At 39.9% G+C, this 17,701-nt stretch overlaps 1 protein-coding gene across 1 annotated transcript in view; it reads left to right on the forward strand.

The window, feature by feature from the left end:
- The window catches only part of Wnt2 (wingless-type MMTV integration site family member 2), a 44,676-nt gene that overhangs the window by 13,574 nt on the left and 13,401 nt on the right, over positions 1–17,701 (forward strand). Inside the window, exon 4 of the mRNA XM_013019951.1 lies at positions 11,607–11,871. Within this exon, the coding sequence (XP_012875405.1) occupies positions 11,607–11,871 (265 nt within the window). The remainder of the gene's footprint in view (positions 1–11,606; positions 11,872–17,701) is intronic.

Raw genomic sequence — 17,701 nt, forward strand, 5'->3', positions numbered from 1 at the left:
TGTACAACATGCTTTAAGCAAGCCTAAGATATAATTATCATCCACATTTTGCATATTACGATAGGTTAGAATGTACTGGCTAATTGAAATAATCTGAAATGCAACTTCACTGGCTGCCTTTTATTTTATATGAGATGAGTTCCTAAGGTGAAGAGCCTGAGTGTCTGGTTGCACACTGTGCCCAAACAAGTACTGCACTAGGTCACTACTGGTGAGTACCAGGGTCACTGAGTGTGACACACTTATAGTACTGGGATAAAGCAGATACTTGTAAATTCCATCCACAGGAAATGCTCCCAAAGGAAACAAAAAATAAATATTATGCTGGATGTAACCACAATCTTACAGACAAGGACACTTAAGTTCTAATAAAGACTTCAAAGAATAGATCTCTTGGTACTACTTGAATTAAGCAATAAACAAATCATGGGTCCTCAGAAAACTACAATATAAAAGAAATCACTCTTTTAAAATCAGCCAGGCAGTGGGGCTTGAGCCTATAATCCTACTCAGGAAGTTGAAATCTGAGGATCAAAGTTCAAAGCAACCCAAGCAGAAAAGACTAGGATAGCCTTATCTCCAATTAATCAGCAAAAACCCAGAAGTGAAGCTATGGCTCACGTGACAGAGTGTCCTCTTTGAGTGAATAAGCCAAGAGAGAGTACAAGGCCTTGGGTTCAAGCTCCAGTGATAGCACACACACACTTACACAGAATCAATAGGAAAGAAAATAATGAAAACAAGCTTCACTGAAGAGTTACATTTTCTATTCACCTTTTCTTCACCCTAGTCTCCAATAGTCTTGAACATCTTTATGGGATACAGAATTTGTTTAGCAGGTGTTTCTTTTCTGATTTTTTAATTGATAAAATTAAATATATTTTGAAAAAAATAGATCAATTCTGCCAGTCATTCCTGTCTTTCTGGACCCCAAACTAGTATATATGGTATATATCACATGAATAAAAAAAACAGAATTAAAGTCTCTGAACAAGAAATAACTCTTAACAAAATTGTTATAGCTCCATGTAAGGATCTACTATTAGAGTGAAATGTTTCTCAGACTTGCCTCATTAGTCAATTGGAATTACTATATATATATGGTTAGTCGAAAGTAAAGTTCTTGAGTTCCACAAATATAAATTCCACCCCTTATATTTTCTAGGTAAGCAAGCCCACCCACAATCACTGTTTTTAAAGGATGACGGAGCTCAAGATATCACAATGCCTTATTGAAGTTAATAAATGTTTGCATAGGCAAATCAACTGTGTAGTTTGATAATAAATATTCCTTGTTTCTCTAGTTCCACAGTATGTATGAGTGAAATGTATAAATTAGTCTAGCTTTCAGTAATCCCCATCTTGGAGATGTAGACCTTTCAAAGGATTTAATTATTAATAAATGTACTTGGCTCTTAGCCAGTATGTAAAAGTTAAATAATATGTTTTTAATGTGTGTTTTCCTCAGGAAAATGGATATAGGGCCAGAAATGGGTTAGCTATTTTGTAGAATACCTGTACTAAAAAAGTGAGGTACTAACGTGTATGTGTGTGTGTGCGTGTGTGTGTGTGTGTGTGTGAGAGAGAGAGAGAGAGAGAGAGAGAGAGAAGGAGAGAGAGAGAGAGTATGCACACACCACACACCAGTCCTGGGACTTTTTTGCTCAAGGCTAGCACTATACCACTTGTTCTGTGACTCTTCTAGCTTTTTTGGTGCTTAATTGGAGATAAGAACTCTCAGGAACTTTTTTGTCTGGACTTTGAACCTCAATCCGAGAGTACTAATATTTTTTTAAAACACTTTAAATAATGTAGTTTAAATACAGCATGTAAAAATCTTAAATAAATTCTAAATAGGATTTAAAGGCAAAGTCAATTGTCATATTGACAAATATTTTACAGAATTCAGAGTGGATAGCCTTTGTTTTGATTGAAAAAGAATTAGACTATAGATACATTTCAAGGTTTAAACTTAAAATGTGTAGGTACCCATAAGAAAAAAAAATTCCCCTTATTCCATAAAAAAAATCTAACAAAGAAATCCTAAGAGTCCCTTGGGATCAGTTTTCAAAAAAGCTGATTTAAGAATTATTTTATTTCTTTTGGGGAAACTTGTCTTTATAACTATCAAAATAATTCTTTTCAAACTATAATTAGGGATGTAAACATTAAAAAAAAAAACCTTGTGAGACTCACTGAATTTGTGGAGCATAAACCCTGAAGATTGGCAAACCTCAGTATGAGAAATACTAGTAAGCATTTAGTGTATAGTTGCTGTTGAACAGGCTTGGATTGTACGCTTCCTGCCAGGGTTATCTCAGGGTCTCAGAACTACCATTGCTAGGTGATTCAACATCCTCATCTACTAAACAGGTCAATAAGAAATGGAGATACTAATATGCCTTCTATGTTTGTAAAAATTAAACAAATTCTGAACACAAGCATATAGAACTTAATGTTTTTCCTCATTATTACACTCTGACAGTACATTGGGGCAGAGAAATACAAAATAAAATTGTTCTACATAACACATGCATTTTCTTCTTCCATAGTTCTCTACTCATCCACTGAAAATATTCACAATTCTGTGGTATAGAATTCCAATGTCTAGTATTTCTTTGTTTTTTTAATGCTTTCTAAGTTCGTTAAATTAAGCTGGGTGCCAGTGGCTCATGTCTGTAATCCTAGCTACTAAGAAGGCTGAGGATCATAGTTTGAAGCTAGTCCTAGATGGAAACTCGGTGAGACTCATCTCCAATTAACCACCAAAAAGCTAGAAGTGGAGCTATGGCTCAAGTGGTAGAACACAAACCTAGAATGAAAAAGCTAAGGGACAGTGCCCGGGTCCTGGGTTCAAGCCCCAGTCCCAGTATAGGCACAACATGTGTGCATGCATGCACACACACACACACACACACACACACACAAAGTTTGCTAAATTATTAAGTAGAAAAAAGCCTTTGCACATTAGAAGTTTGCAATGCTCAAAGATTTAAGGGCTATATAAAAATACTGGTTAGATTTTAACACAGAAATAATTACAATCCTATTTTTGTTGTGAAAAGTAATATGTGAAGATAAGGATGGTTTCTCCGTAGCTAAACATGAAAAGGGCACTTCTTATTCTAAAGGACTTCATGGCAAGTGAACAAGTGCATATTTCTAGGATGCTACAGGGTAAAATATTAGAGGGGATTCAGACAAGGGATGAGTGGTTGATTGAGAACTGTGTGGGCCAGGAATAAAAAGCCAGGAAGGCACTCAGAAAAGAATGAGATCCTAACAACAACCTGTAGTAAGACTCAAAGGGGAAAGCAGATCTTCTGTATAGTGGGCGTGACCTTCAGGTCATTTGTTGTTGTTGTTTGTTTTGCTGTTGTTGTTTGTACTGGTACCTGAACTTGAACTCAGGGACTTGTGCTCTCCCTTAGTTTTCTCCACTTTTGGCTGACACTCTACCACTTGAGACAGGAGTTAGAGCCTGGAAAGTGTTAGAGTGCCACTGGTTTTACTAGCTTTTTGGAAATAAGAGTCTCATAGACTTTCTTGCCAGGGCAAGATCTTCAGATCTCAGCCTCTTGAGTCTTTAGGATTACAGGCAGAAGTTGCCTGGCAACTTCAGGTTCTGAATGAAGCTTTCAGGGTCACACACTGGATAGAGAAAGCATTTGATTCTCTTTTGAGCATAATTGATTCTCTTTTGAGTTCTTTCTCATTCTTTTGTAAAAGCAGTACGTGCTGAGGTTGGAGGTTTAGCTCAGTGGAAGAGCACTCACTTGGCAAGTGCAAGACTCTCAGTTCTGTCCTTAGCTCTGGAAAACAAACAAACAAACATACAAAAACAGTATTTGTATATAGCACCACAAGCAATACATTAAGCAGTGTATGTTAAAATGGGGAAATTTTTCTCCTCTTGAAAATCTTCCTCTTCTTCTAGCACATTTCAAAGGGCAAACTAAGGCTGTGGGGAAAATATATCTAGATATCTAGCCACACCTTTTCTTTCCAAACATCTTTTAAATGGCTCATGTGGGACAAAAATTGTTTTAAGTGAACAATAAGAACAGCCAAAGAAATAAAATAACTCAACAAACTCCTGGAAAGTAAAAGCAACCAAGAATGTGGTTCAAGGAGTAAGACAATTGCCCACCAAACACAATGCTTTGAGTTCACTGAGTACTGAAAATGGGAAGCAAATGAAGGTATGGTAATGGATAAAGAAACAGAGAGAAGAAGCAGTCTAGAAGTGTAAGGGTAGGGGGTAGCAGATTGGGGTGGCAAGATCAGATGGGGCAACAGTCAAAAGTAAAAACAAAATTACCATGAGAAAATTGGGACCAACAGAGAAATCTACAGATAAAATCCCAAACCTCTACCTGTCTCTTCTATCCCTGAGCATAATGCCCAGATTTCTGGCATTCCCCTGGGTTTTCTGGATTTAAAAATTCCTCAACATTATAGGCAATGCTCTGTTCACTCACCAGAAACAAAAAAAGTCTGCCCTCCCCATCTTTATAACCTGAGTGCCTAATTCCTTTCTACAGCTTTGTTGTTGCTGTTTTCTTTCTTAGATTTGTTTGATTAGCGTACATTAGTTGTACAAGGGAGTTTCATTGAGACACATATACACACATATGTATATACAGCATACCTATATATATATATATATTTATACATCATACATACATGTATACCATGCACCCCATCACCCTCCACCACTTCATCCCTAAATACATAAAGACTGTCTAGGAAATTCTGCCATTTAACTTAGTGGCATAGATGAAAAAGATGAGAAATTAAAGAAAAATGACCACCAAAGAAAAATAATTTAGAGATGAGATGAAGAATATTGATGTATTGAATGATGTAACTAACACACCTGTATTGATGTAATGAAAGAGAAAACCCTACTAAAATTCAATGTAAATTTAACAGAAGTTACAAGTAGTCCATTATAGTAATTACTATGGGGATTAGGTGTTGGACATAGAGAGATAATGGTTATTATCCTTAAGGAACTTATGGGCAAGTTAGAAAACAATAGATAAACAATTTTTTTTTGTCAGCCATAGGACTTGAACTCAGGATCCGGATATTGTCCCTGATCTTTTTTCTCAAGGCTAGGGTTCTACCACTTTAAGCCACAGTGCCACTTCCAATTTTCTGGTAGTTGATCTTACAGACTTTACTGCCCAGAATGGCTTTGATCCAAGATCCTCAGATCTCAGCCTAAGTAGCTAGGCTTGACACCTGACTAAAATGAGGATTTTAATAAGATACTAACTAGTCTCTTACTGAGATTAAAGACAATATTAGCTTCCATAAGTAAGAAAGGGGTGCTTTGAAATAGCAATAGCTAGAGAACATGAAAGAATTTGGGATGGAAAAGGAAAGAAACCTCCTGAAGATAAACCAAAAAATCTTACAGAGAAATGCAATTTAAAGAGGTCCACAAACAACCACCTCTTTTCTCAGCCAGTTTGAAACCAGTATCAAATGGGCAGACAACTGGAGTAAACATGTCAGTTTTGCTGCTGGAAAGAGGCTGCCTCAGAGAATGGAGCTATGAAGCACAGGGATTTCTGGGAGTAGTTCATGTGCCTGTCACAGCCTGGCCATGGGAGACTATACAGGGGAGCCCTTGGCTGGTTGGTGAGAACTGAGCATCCCCACAGGCTGGCAAATCCCCATAAAGAAGGAACTCAAGCTGACAAGTGCTACTCCTTCTTTTAAACTTACCAGGTGGTCAAGTCATGTCTCTAAGGAGAAATGAGTAAGGGAGTTAGGGGAGCCAGAAATGTTACTCTGATGTAATGTCTTCCTCATGAAGCTAGCTCCATTCTCTGAGGCAGCCTCTTTCCAGCAGCAAAACTGACATGTTTACTCCAGTTGTCTGCCCATTTGATACTGGTTTCAAACTGGCTGAGAAAAGAGGTGGTTGTTTGTGAACCTCTTTAAATTGCATTTCTCTGTAAGATTTTTTGGTTTATCTTCAGGAGGTTTCTTTCCTTTTCCATCCCAAATTCTTTCATGTACTGAGAAAATATGAGATGAACTATAAAAGATATGAAGGATCAATTCAGAAGGTTTGACACCTAACTAATTAGAATGCTATGAAGGGAGGCAAATATTAAAACAAATGTTTCAAGCCAGGTGCCCTTGCCTCACATCTGTAATCCTAGCTACTCAGAAAGCTGAGATCTGAGGATCTTGGTTTGAAGCCAGCCCAGGTAGGAAATTCCATGCCACATTTATCCCCAAAAAAGCTGAAAGTGGAGCTATGGCTCAAGTGTTAGAGCACTAGCCTTGAGCACAAAAGCTCAGGGGCAGTACTCAGCCCCTGAGTTCAAGCCCTAAGATTGGCATGAGAAGGAGAGAGGGGAGAGAGAAGAGGAAGGGAAGGAGGAAGGGAGGAAGAGAGGGAGAACAGGAGGGAGGGAGGGAGAAAGGGAGGGAGGGAAGGAGGGAGAGAAAGTGTCTCAATGCTAAAGAATCTGAGAGTCCAAACTGAAAAATCTACCAGTGTTAGGCAGGATTCATGAGGGAAAAAAATCCTAAAGTGTGTTACTTCAGAACATCAACAATAAGGGAGAGTCTAGAAGCTTTCAAAGAAGAAAAAAATAGGAAGTGAGATGAAAGCAAAGAATCATCCAAATGTTACATTTCCCATCTACAGAACTAGAAGCTAAAACTCTGCAGGACGTACCTTCAAAGTTTTGAGAGAAAATTATTTCAATGCAGAATTCTATACCCAGCCAAGCTATTAATCAAGTGTGAAGGCTGGAGGAAGACTTCTTAGACATGCAAGAATTCAGAAAATGTATCCTCCATGCACCTTGAAGGAGTTACTCAAGAATGCACTGCCACAAATGGAAAGAATAAACCAAGAAAAAAAAAACATGACATGCAGGAAATAATGTACTCAGTATAGGAGGTGATACTGGACAGCCCAGGTTGGAACAAGAGGATGAAGGCTAGGTAAAATGATTGTAAAGACAGAAAACATTAAGTGATCATCATTGCAATTGGTAGCAAGTAATTTGAGAAAATTTCCAGACCACTCTGAGAACATTCTTCCTTGCCAGAGAGATTGTAAAGTTGGATCAAAGATAACAAGGTGAAATCACAGCATAGTACTAACTATACTCAGCTGCAAGATTAATCATAGTCATCCCTCAATATCTGTGGAGGATGGGTTCCAGAACCTCCCACAAATACCCAAATTCAATCTCTTATGTAAAATAGTATTTGCATATTCTACACGATGTCCTATATTCCTAAGATCATCTCTAGATTACTTATAGTACCTACTAGAATATAAATGACATGTAAATAGTTCTATCCCATATTGATTAGGGAGTAATGATGAGAGTCTATTCAGTAAAGATGCAGCTATCACATACATAATGCATGAACAAGATGTGCATGAATAATGCTCATACAGAAGTTCAGAGAGGACTGAAGGTGTATGAGACATGAGGTAGGCAGCAATGTGTGTTTATACCTCACGTCAGCTGAGTGAATTCAGCAGAGTGCTCACATTTGCAAACTGAAGTTTTGCTTTGGAATATTTTCTAGATTTTTTTTTACAGAATATTTTCAGTCTACAGCTGCTGGAACCCCTAGGTATGGAGGGCCTGTCATATTACAAAGCTATCATTTTCTATATTTCTTTTCAAATTTCACAGATCATAGTTTTACAAAGTGGTGTCATTGTGGCATTTATATACCTGCATAGATGCATACACTCATACAGTGTACCTTATCAAACTCATTCTTCTATCGCTCTCCTTCATCCCTCAGCTCCATTCTTCAACCAATTTCAGCAGGTTTCATTGTTCTATATTCGTACATGTGTATAATGTACTTCAACAGTATAATATTGTTTTCAGGTTTTTATAATCAACATCTGCATGTGCTATGGAAGACTTCACTATAATTACAGAATAGAGGTCTTCACTTTGGTTACTCAGATATGATTCCAGCCTTTCTACCAGCAGCCATGCATAGGAAACCCCCATCCCCTTACCCAGTGCATCTGGAAACCTTGAGAACATCCTTCCACTCATTCTGCTTCTCTGCCATGACCCACTGACCTATTGGTTTGTTAGCACTTAAGATTTCTCCCTACCAGTCAGTCACTACCCCTCTTTTATTCCCCATACACCTACCCCTCTTTTATTCTCCCCATACACTACTAGCAGATTGTTGCTTGTGGCAAATTTTTCTTAGAGACTCAGACATTTTGGAGCCATGGGGTAGGAAACAATTCTAATTCAATACCCAGCGCTCTCTGTATTAGAAATGCAATGCCAGGCACTGTCATAGATATTATACTCAGCTGGAGCCCTCTACAGATTCCTCTACAGGTTCCAGATTCCTGCCATGGAGCACAGATTTCTTCCCATGACAGTTCTGGTTCAGATGCCATGCTCAGTTCAAACTAGGTATTAGAATCACCTGAGGAACTGCTAGTACTGCTAAGGCCCACCCACCTGCCCCAAGGTTCTGCTTTATGCAGTCTGGGAGCGCTGGACATGATCCCAAGATGTCTTTAGTGTGCAGCTGGAACTGAGAACCACTACACTGCTCTTTCAGTTGCCAAGGAACAATCCTCAAACGCTGTGACTTCACTATGCAGTATAGTGTGCATCTTTTTGTTCTCCTCCCTTTGGCCAGACCATGTAATCCCTCTGCCTGCTCCCAGATGGTAAAAGACCATTTCCCTTCCTCCTCTGTGCAGATCAAAGAGTGGTTTCTGCCATCGGGGTCGTCCTGTACTTTGCTTTCACCACTGACTTCCTTTCCTGCATAGAAGACTGAGCTACCACATTATTCAATAATGCATAGAACACCTTAGGAAGCATGGACCATAATTTGCTTAACCATTTCCTACTGGTATCGTTTGGACTTCTCATTTTGCTGTTGCTAATTAACACTGCAGTGAATTTCCATGGAAATGTGGTGTCCTTAAGTAAGGACTGAGGATATAGGTCAAGTGGTAGAGTCTCTGCCTAGCAAGTACAAGGCCCTGAGTTCAAATCCCAGAAACACCCAATATATACACAAGAACTTCTAGATTAGAATCACCAAGCCAAAGCATATGTACATTAAACATTTGGACAAGAATTGCAAAAATACTCTCCATTTAAGTGGCATGTTAATATACTCTTAATCAATAGTTTGCTAAAGTATCTCTTTCCTCAGACTCTTTGAAAGCACTAAATAGTATCTCCATGAGCACAGCCTGTTATAAAAGGCAAAGAGTAAACTACCATTTGACTGTCAGTGCCCCATGTACATGGGAAGAGAGTGAGTGAGTTCATATAACCAAGCAATCTGGGGCTACTACAATGTTTTTGCCTCGTTGCTCCTTCAGCTAGTGAATGCTTCTGGCACATTTCCAGGCCAGTGAATAAACTCAGAATGACTTTCTGGAATGAAAAACATCTTTGCACACCTGACTATTGTAGCCTTAATCAGAAAGCAAGTTTTTGTTGAAGGGACAAAACCAGGTCAAGCACTAAGGAACAATTGCCCCAGATGAGGCCAGTCGGGAGAGGCAGACTGGAGTACTGAGCCTATGTGTGCATATGGGGGTAATCATGATGAATAACCTGCAGAGAATTTTACATAGGCAGCATACCAGAACACCCCCCCACACACCTACATACTCAGTAATTAGATCAGAATCTCAGGGAGAGGGCAGGGCAGGGGGGAAACTTCCAGGTTCTTTGTAAAGGTTTGTTGGTTGTTGTTGTTGTTGTGCAGAGTAGCACTTTGGAGAATGTACTCAAGAGGATTTACTGCTCCATTTTCCTGTGCCTTCACTCCAGACACCCTTCTATTTAAGGATACAAGATGATGGGCAGGTAGTTCTTCCTTGGTGCCATTACTGAGCCATGACCACAGCCAGGGTCCAGAGAGGTCTCACAGCTGGTGATCCACTCCATAACCCTTCTTTGCATCTGATGGCTTTTGTTGTCCAGGATCATAGCTCTCAATCATCACTAGAAGTTCTTTTAATATTACGATAACTTTAGAAACATGAATTAAACAAGAGGTTAGTGCTGAGAAGTGCTGAAGGAAAAATATGGCAATTATGTTAAGTAGTGAATACTACTTAACATTTAAAAAAAAGGAGAAAAGGGGAACAAGGAGAGGTTTTTTTTGGTCAAAAAGCCTGCTGGGAGAAAACAGAAGAAATCTAGCTATGTATAGTGTGTTAGGGAGACATTTTAATCTGAGTTCAAATCCAGCCATTCCACATACTGGCCCTGGCATATGGCATTTTATCCCTGATTTTGTATCTGTCACATGGGAAGAAAGTAGCTCAGGGCTATGGAAAGGGCCTTGAGAGCTATCTGTTTACTGTCTTAGTTGAGCCAAGGAGAGGATAATGCTCACTGAGTCATCTAGGTCTGATGCAGCTCTGGTGGTTCATCCTAAGATCAGAGCACAAACTTCTCTAGATTGTTCTGGGGCCTACCTGTCTCCTCCCCTATCCACAGCTCTCACAACTATGGAAGAGTAACCTTTATGTTAGAACTAGCCAAGCTGGGCTTGCCTCAATTTTCTTTGCTGCCTCTCTAAGAAAATACTGACTAAATTCATGTTATCTACAGCTGTATCACTTAGCCAGAGTTGAGGATTAATCACCCTAGTTTACTGTTAGCTTCAGGGCAGCCTGGCCCTGGCCCTAACTGTCTGAGCAACTATGGGCAAGAGCTTTACCCTTTCTAAGATTTGCTCTTCATCTGCAAAGGCAAAACAGTAGTCTATAAGTGGAAAGTTCTCCATCTAGCTACATGTGACCTGTGCAGTCAGAGTAGACATGCTAAAATACTACATGAAATTACCTTGGGGTTATATGCACAAAGTACATATGAGGCATAACCGAAATTTGCATTTAGACTTGGGTATCATCCATAAGATATTTCATAATGCAAACATTCCAAATTTTTAAGAAAAATCCAAGACCCAAGCATCTGGTCCCAAGCATCTTAAAGAATAGATTCTCAGTCTGTAATAGTGTATAATTTTAAAATAGTGAAGCTATACTTATTAGTAAGTACTTTAGTTCATTCCCTCACTTTTTTTTTGTGCAAGTACTAGGCATTGAACTTGGGGCCTTTTGCTTTCACTTAACATTTTTCAAGGCTGGTGCTCTACTACTTGTCACATATCCAATTTGTCACTTCTTGCTGATAAATTGGAAACAAGAGTCTCAAGGATTTTTCTGGCTAGGGCTGACTTCAAACTGAGATCCTCAGTTCTCAGCCTCCTGACTAGCTAGGATTACAGGAGTGAGCCACCAGTGCCTGGCTCATTTCAACACTCTTTAAATCGACCAGAACCCTCTCAAATAGCAATCTTTTGTTACATTGACAGCCAATGAGGTTTGCAGGTAGGGCTCCCCGGTACTACACCCATTGTCTAAAGTGTCTAACAAGTGGCAAAGTAACACGCCCAGCATCCTCAGCGTCAGGGACCAGCCTCCTCAGCACCGTCTTAGAGGTAAGGAGAGTCGAGCAGGAGTCACATAGTTGAGTCCCCTCCTCACAGGACGTGTGTCGCATCTCCCCTACTCCTGTCTCTTCTGGCAGGCTGTGAAGCGGTTCTTGAAGCAAGAATGCAAGTGTCATGGTGTGAGTGGCTCGTGTACACTGAGGACGTGCTGGCTGGCTATGGCCGACTTCAGAAAGACGGGTGACTATCTCTGGAGGAAGTACAACGGGGCCATCCAGGTGGTCATGAATCAGGATGGCACTGGCTTCACTGTGGCAAACAAGAGGTTTAAGAAGCCAACAAAAAATGACCTCGTGTATTTTGAGAATTCTCCAGACTACTGTATCAGGGACCGAGAGGCAGGTAAGTGCAAAAGACTTTTTTCAATCATCTGTACACCAAGACAGCTGGTTATTCATAAGTGCAGCCTGCTGCTGCCGCCTTTAGACTCATGCTCTTTGTCACATTGAAACCACACAGAAAGCTCTCCTGAGCACATGGAGAACCAGGTTGATAATGTGCAGAACTGAGAAGCCAGTAAGAAGGTACATAGCAAAAAGTCAAAATATGCACATTAGCCAAATTGTTTCTTCTGAGCAAAATTCTACCTAGTGAATGTATGTGTACTATGTGTAGCCACCCACCCTGTGTCCTTCCTGTGAGCCTGACAAAGACAGGGGAAAGCTTGGCCCTGAATCTCTTCCACCCCCCATCCCCCACTCCCCACCTCAACTACTAAAGGCAGCTTGGGCTTGAAAGTTAGCCTTTCTGATACCTACCCTACTTTACATTCCCTTACTCTTTTCAATATGCTTACAAGTTGCCAAATACTAACGAGCAAGAATTTCTCCTCAGTCTCTTGGCTATAGGTGGTCAGGATGTAAGGACTGTGTCAAAGAGACACCTCATTTATTAAAGCCACCCCCCCTCACAGTTTGATGGCACCTTTTCCATCTTGAACACATGGGAAGGGCGACTCCCCTCAGCTCTAATATAGCAGTTGTTCTTACCAGGCTGATATGTATGTTTTCCATCTCTCACCTCTCCTGCTCAACACTGAACTCCAGACATATCTCCTTCTTTGCGAAGACCTTGGTGCAGAATAATGATGCATTGGAGCTAATCCCAGGGACTCATGCCTCTGTAATCCTATTCAGAAGGCTGAGATCTGAGAATCACAGTTCAAACCCAGCGTGGGCAGGAAAGTTAGTCTCCAATTAATCAGCAAAAAGCCAGAAGTGGATGTATGATTCCAGAACTAGAGCCCCGTCCTTGAGCACAATCGATAAGCAAGAGTGTGAGGTCTTGAGTTCAGATGCCAGTACCAGCACTAAAACACACACACACACAAACAAAAACAAACCAAAAGAATGACTTGAACAAGTCTTAGTCAACGAGAGGTAATAGAAGTCCACAGTCCACTTTGATTCCACTCACTTTCATAGTAAAAAGCAAAGAAATTTACTATTAGGAAAAAAATTCCTAAAATTTAAATTCTGAGTTTTATTTTTATTCCATAATAATTGCAAAAGGACAAATAAAATAAGGCACATGCAGACAGCTGCTAATCTTAGACTACCCATGATTATCAGGGACATCACTAGAAGGCCCAGGCCTCTTTCTTGCCTTTGAGTAGTTGGATTTCCTTCGTGGTTTGATGAGCTGGCTTTCAGTGGCATGTGAGCAAGTTTGTACATGTAGGCTATGGATTAATGACTGCTGAGCAAAAGGACCAGATGCTGTACCCCGCTGCATTCCTCACATGCCATTGGGACTGCTAACAAGTCATCCTACCTGTCATGCCAAAGTTTCAACCAAATCACTGTAAAACCTGTGCTTTGGTTTAGAATTTTCTCAGTTATCTGGCTGCCCTGCTGCTATTATCTAGCTGCTTAACCTGAGCCTCCTCAAACAGGGAATGGGGATGATATCACCTTGGTCATTTTAGATCTTTTATATTAACACTTGCATGCTGATCGCTGGGCTGGGATTCTGCACATGCTGTTGAATGGTGGCGCCAACCCTATGACATCTGTGCATTGGAACTAGTTCCTGGAGAAAACAAAAAATGCACTCATTACCTTGTCCATGTAGTTGTAACTCCTCTGTATGGTGTTTTCACAATAAATATATAAAAATTTAAAAAAAGAAGAAGAGGGATGCTCCTACATGATCAACAGAAACCAAAAACCAAATTCACATCTTAATTTTGGAAGTCAGAAAAGCAGCTCTATCCACTTTTCACAGATAAGAGAAGTGAGTGACCTGCTCATAATCTCATGGGTAGGGGAGACAGATGTTTGGCCTCATGACCTTCGTTTTGACCCTGAAGCCATACATTTGCCCCACCTATGAGTGTGAAGCAGAAGCTGCACATCCAGTATCAGAAGATCTACTTCTGCCTGATTCTTTGGGTTGAAGTCAGTTTACACAGAAAAGCAAACTATTAGATTCTCTCATGAATATTCAGTGAAATAAGAATCATGCTTTCCTTTTTTAAAAATTTCCCTCACAGAGCTAATTCTGAGTAAAATCCCTACCACTTCTTTAAGCTACTAAATTATTCCTGCATACTTCTTTCTTCTTGATCTCTGTATTAAATTTCTATATGAAATTTTGTTTCTTGACTCTGAAGTAGCAAACATCTTAGTACCAACCATATGCCAGAGCTTGTTCTACCTTCCCTCACTAGTTCTAACAAGAAGAGATGAGTGTTAATATTCCATTTCATAAGAGAGGAGACTGCAGCTTGGAGAGGTGGAGAATTTTGTCCATGGACTCGTAGTTGGTAAGAGGTAGAAAAAGGCTCTCTGCCCTTTCAACCATTCTGCACAGCACCTCTAGGCATAGAACACCCAAAAGAGTGGGATTTCTGAAGAAGCTATGCTATTTATTTACTCTTTTATTTATATACTATCTTAAATACAGTTTAGCTTATCCAACCTCAAAATAATATTTTTTTATTTAGTTCTTGATTGGAGTTGATGAACCAGGAGCTGTCTCCTCCTTTTCCTCCTTTTCTTTCTTCTTCTCCTCTTCTTCTTCCTCTTCCTCTTCCTGTTCCTCTCTCTCTCTCCCTCTCTCTTTCTCTCTCTCTCTCTCTCTCTCTGTGTTTTCTTCCTCTTCTTCCTTTTCTTCCTCCTTCTCCTAGCTAGTCTCAATATATTGGATCATGTTTCCAGTAAGATTCCAAGAATATTTGCCAATTATCTGAGGTATAGATAATTGATCCTCTTTTAGCAGAGCCATGCAAACCTTACAATATCTCCTTTTAATTCTGGTGTCCGGGGATGATTATTTTCATGGAAATGTGATTCAGGATGCTTGATACACTGTAGGCAAAAGTCCAGCTTGGTGAAAGAATATATTTTGATTGTTCATATTTGGAGTCATGTATAAGTAGCCACAGATGCTGTTTCAGCCCATGCCACGGCCCTTGCTTTTGGTTGTGAGGGTAATGGATTGCTAAAGATGAAACTTCCCCCTAGCTGGGATAAACTGGAATCAACCTGTAGTCCTATAATCTCTTTGCAGAAGCAGAGAAATGTAACAGAATTCTGAGACCTGCAAGAGGGGAGGCTTCTTGCCTCTAAATCTCAGTGGATATATTGGATCACTGCCATGCTAAGGAACCTCCAAAAATGAGCCTGTAACTTAAGAGTCACATACTAAAAGACCCTCTCCCCTGTATTGAGAGTCACATGGCCCCAGTCAAGATCTGTTTTCTGGTCAATGGAACTCTCACATATTCAAAATGGTTTACTCTTATGGGTAGAATATTGGCAAGTAATCAGTATTGGAACTGCTAGTCAGCAAGTGCTTCCTGTTCAAAGCAACTCATGGACAGAAACAAGTAGGCTTTTTATGTCAATTAGGTTTGTACTGTGGATAAAGGCTATGGGTTTAGTTCATAGGTGCCTCCTCAGACATCTGGTGAGTAACATCTTAGAGGCACTGTTCCTGAGTTTCTATATGCTTTTCAAAGTTAAGCACATCAAAGTTGGAAAAGAATCCATGAACAAGAAAATATCTAGGGGGATATTCATTCTTCTTGGAGCCCCTGATCCCTTACAAAGGTATATTTTTTTATTTTTTGAAGATTTCTAAATACATGTCACCCAAATATCCCCTGACCTCATGGGCCTAGTGTAAAAGAGTGATTTATTTGCATTGGGCTTTCCATCTCCAGGAACCCTCTTTGACTTCAAGAAACTAATTAAAATGATTTCAGCCCCTGAAGGCTTTCACTGGAATTAGCATCATAGGTTACCAGGTGAGCCACCAAAGGAAATCCTGAAACAGGGATAGCAGGGCTAGGAAATGATCGTGAGAAGAGTCACAAGATGGAGATTCTGGGATGTTTCTGGCGAAGATAGAACTCTGAGGACGGATGCTGAGAGCACCATTTGAGTTCCTGATCAGAGCCAGGTCTGTGCTTCGCACCTTCCTCATTCTTGGCAAAATCTCCGGGAAAATAAGAACTTAAAAAGTAATTTAACTTGCCCCAAATTGCATGCTTTGGAGTAGTAAGCAAAACAAAATAACTAAATTAAAAAAACAACCCAAGAACCCATACCTTTTTCAGTATATTACTTCCCTCATAGAATTTAGATGAGGAGAGGAATTGATCTGTGTAATAAAAAGGCAATAGTGAAAACATGAAACTTTAATGCAGTGAGGTCAAAGGCAGGGAGGTCCAAAGGGATCAGAAATAGATGCTTATTTAGCTCAAGTTGTCTTGACCCTTTTCATTTGCAATCCCTTTAAGATTTTAGGAGTGAATTGTCCATTGTTCCTAAGAAATGGTAAGAAAAGCAATTAAAGGGTGTAGTATTATGGCAATAACAAGTCATTCTTCCTTGGCCTTTAATGAAAAAAAAAAAGATTATTCTGGTGGCCACCTATAAATACCTTCAGGTATTCAGGTTTGAAGAGTAGGAACAACAACCATGTGATGTTGTGTATGTGACATTTTGCAGGCCAAGTTGGAGACCACATCTTGAAGGCTGGCCCCTCTGGAGGAGCACTCCGGTGGCTCTGTAGATAATCTACTTTACTTATTGCCCCAGGCATCTGTAAATCAAAGAAGCCCTTCAGTTAGAGATAGGTGCATCTGAGGAATTCTGCTGTCCTCTGCAGAGGTGTCTGCACCTAATCACAGGCCACTTTCACTGGTTTTAATATAAAACCCTAACTTGGGCCAGAGGTCACTCTGAGGTGAACAAATGTAGGAAATGAACAACACTTCACCTCTTCTCCAGTCGAATTTAAAAAACACAAATGGAGCTTACCAGTTGCATAACAGGTTGCTAAAAGCTGAATACCTAGCTGACTTCTTATAAGCTGTGAATGGTATCAACTCTCAAATGTCACTTTATTCTCTACATACATTATGTATTTAGCAATCCTGGTATTCAGAGATTGGTGATCTAAATATGCCTTGTGATATGGTCTAGTTTGCAGAAATTCATGAATGCTGCTTGTGTTCCATGAAGCTGTTAGAAATAAAAGAACATGTTAGCTAATCAGTACAGGTGTAGGATGATCATTTCTTCACTAAACAAAAATTTCGTTAGATCCTTTATGTGCAAGGCACATAAACCCTGAGAATGGAAAGATGAAGAATATAGACTTGCTTCTTGCCCTCATGGATTCATGGGCCACTAGTCCTTGCAAATAAGCGAATGTGTCATTCATTGTTCCTAAGAAATGGTAAGAACAAAACCCAAACCCTCCATACTGCTTTACAGAGTAGTTGAAGAAGTTTACAATCCCACAAACAGTGTAGTACTGTTTGTTCTCTTTTGGCCACATCTCTACCAGCATCTGTTGTTATTAGATTTCTTGATTATAGCCATTCTAACTGGGATGAGGTGGAATCTCAATGTGGTTTTGATTTTCATTTATGGCCAGAGACGTTGAGCATTTTTTCATGTCTCTATTGGCCATTCTTTTCTTTTTTCTTTTTATTGTGAAAATACTGTACAGAGGGGTTACAATTACATAGGCAGGATAATGAGTACATTTCTTATCAAGCATTGTAGCCTCCTCCTTTGTTTCCCCTTCCCATCCCTTCCTCCCTCTCCTGCCCCCTCCAAACATTCCTCCCCCTCCAAACATTCCTCCCCCCCACCAAAGTTGTAAAGTTCGTTTTGGATATAATGACTGTACATCTCATTGTTGCAATGGGTCC

This window comes from Dipodomys ordii, unplaced genomic scaffold, assembly GCF_000151885.1.
Source record: "Dipodomys ordii isolate 6190 unplaced genomic scaffold, Dord_2.0 Scaffold48, whole genome shotgun sequence".
Classification (NCBI taxonomy): domain Eukaryota; kingdom Metazoa; phylum Chordata; class Mammalia; order Rodentia; family Heteromyidae; genus Dipodomys; species Dipodomys ordii.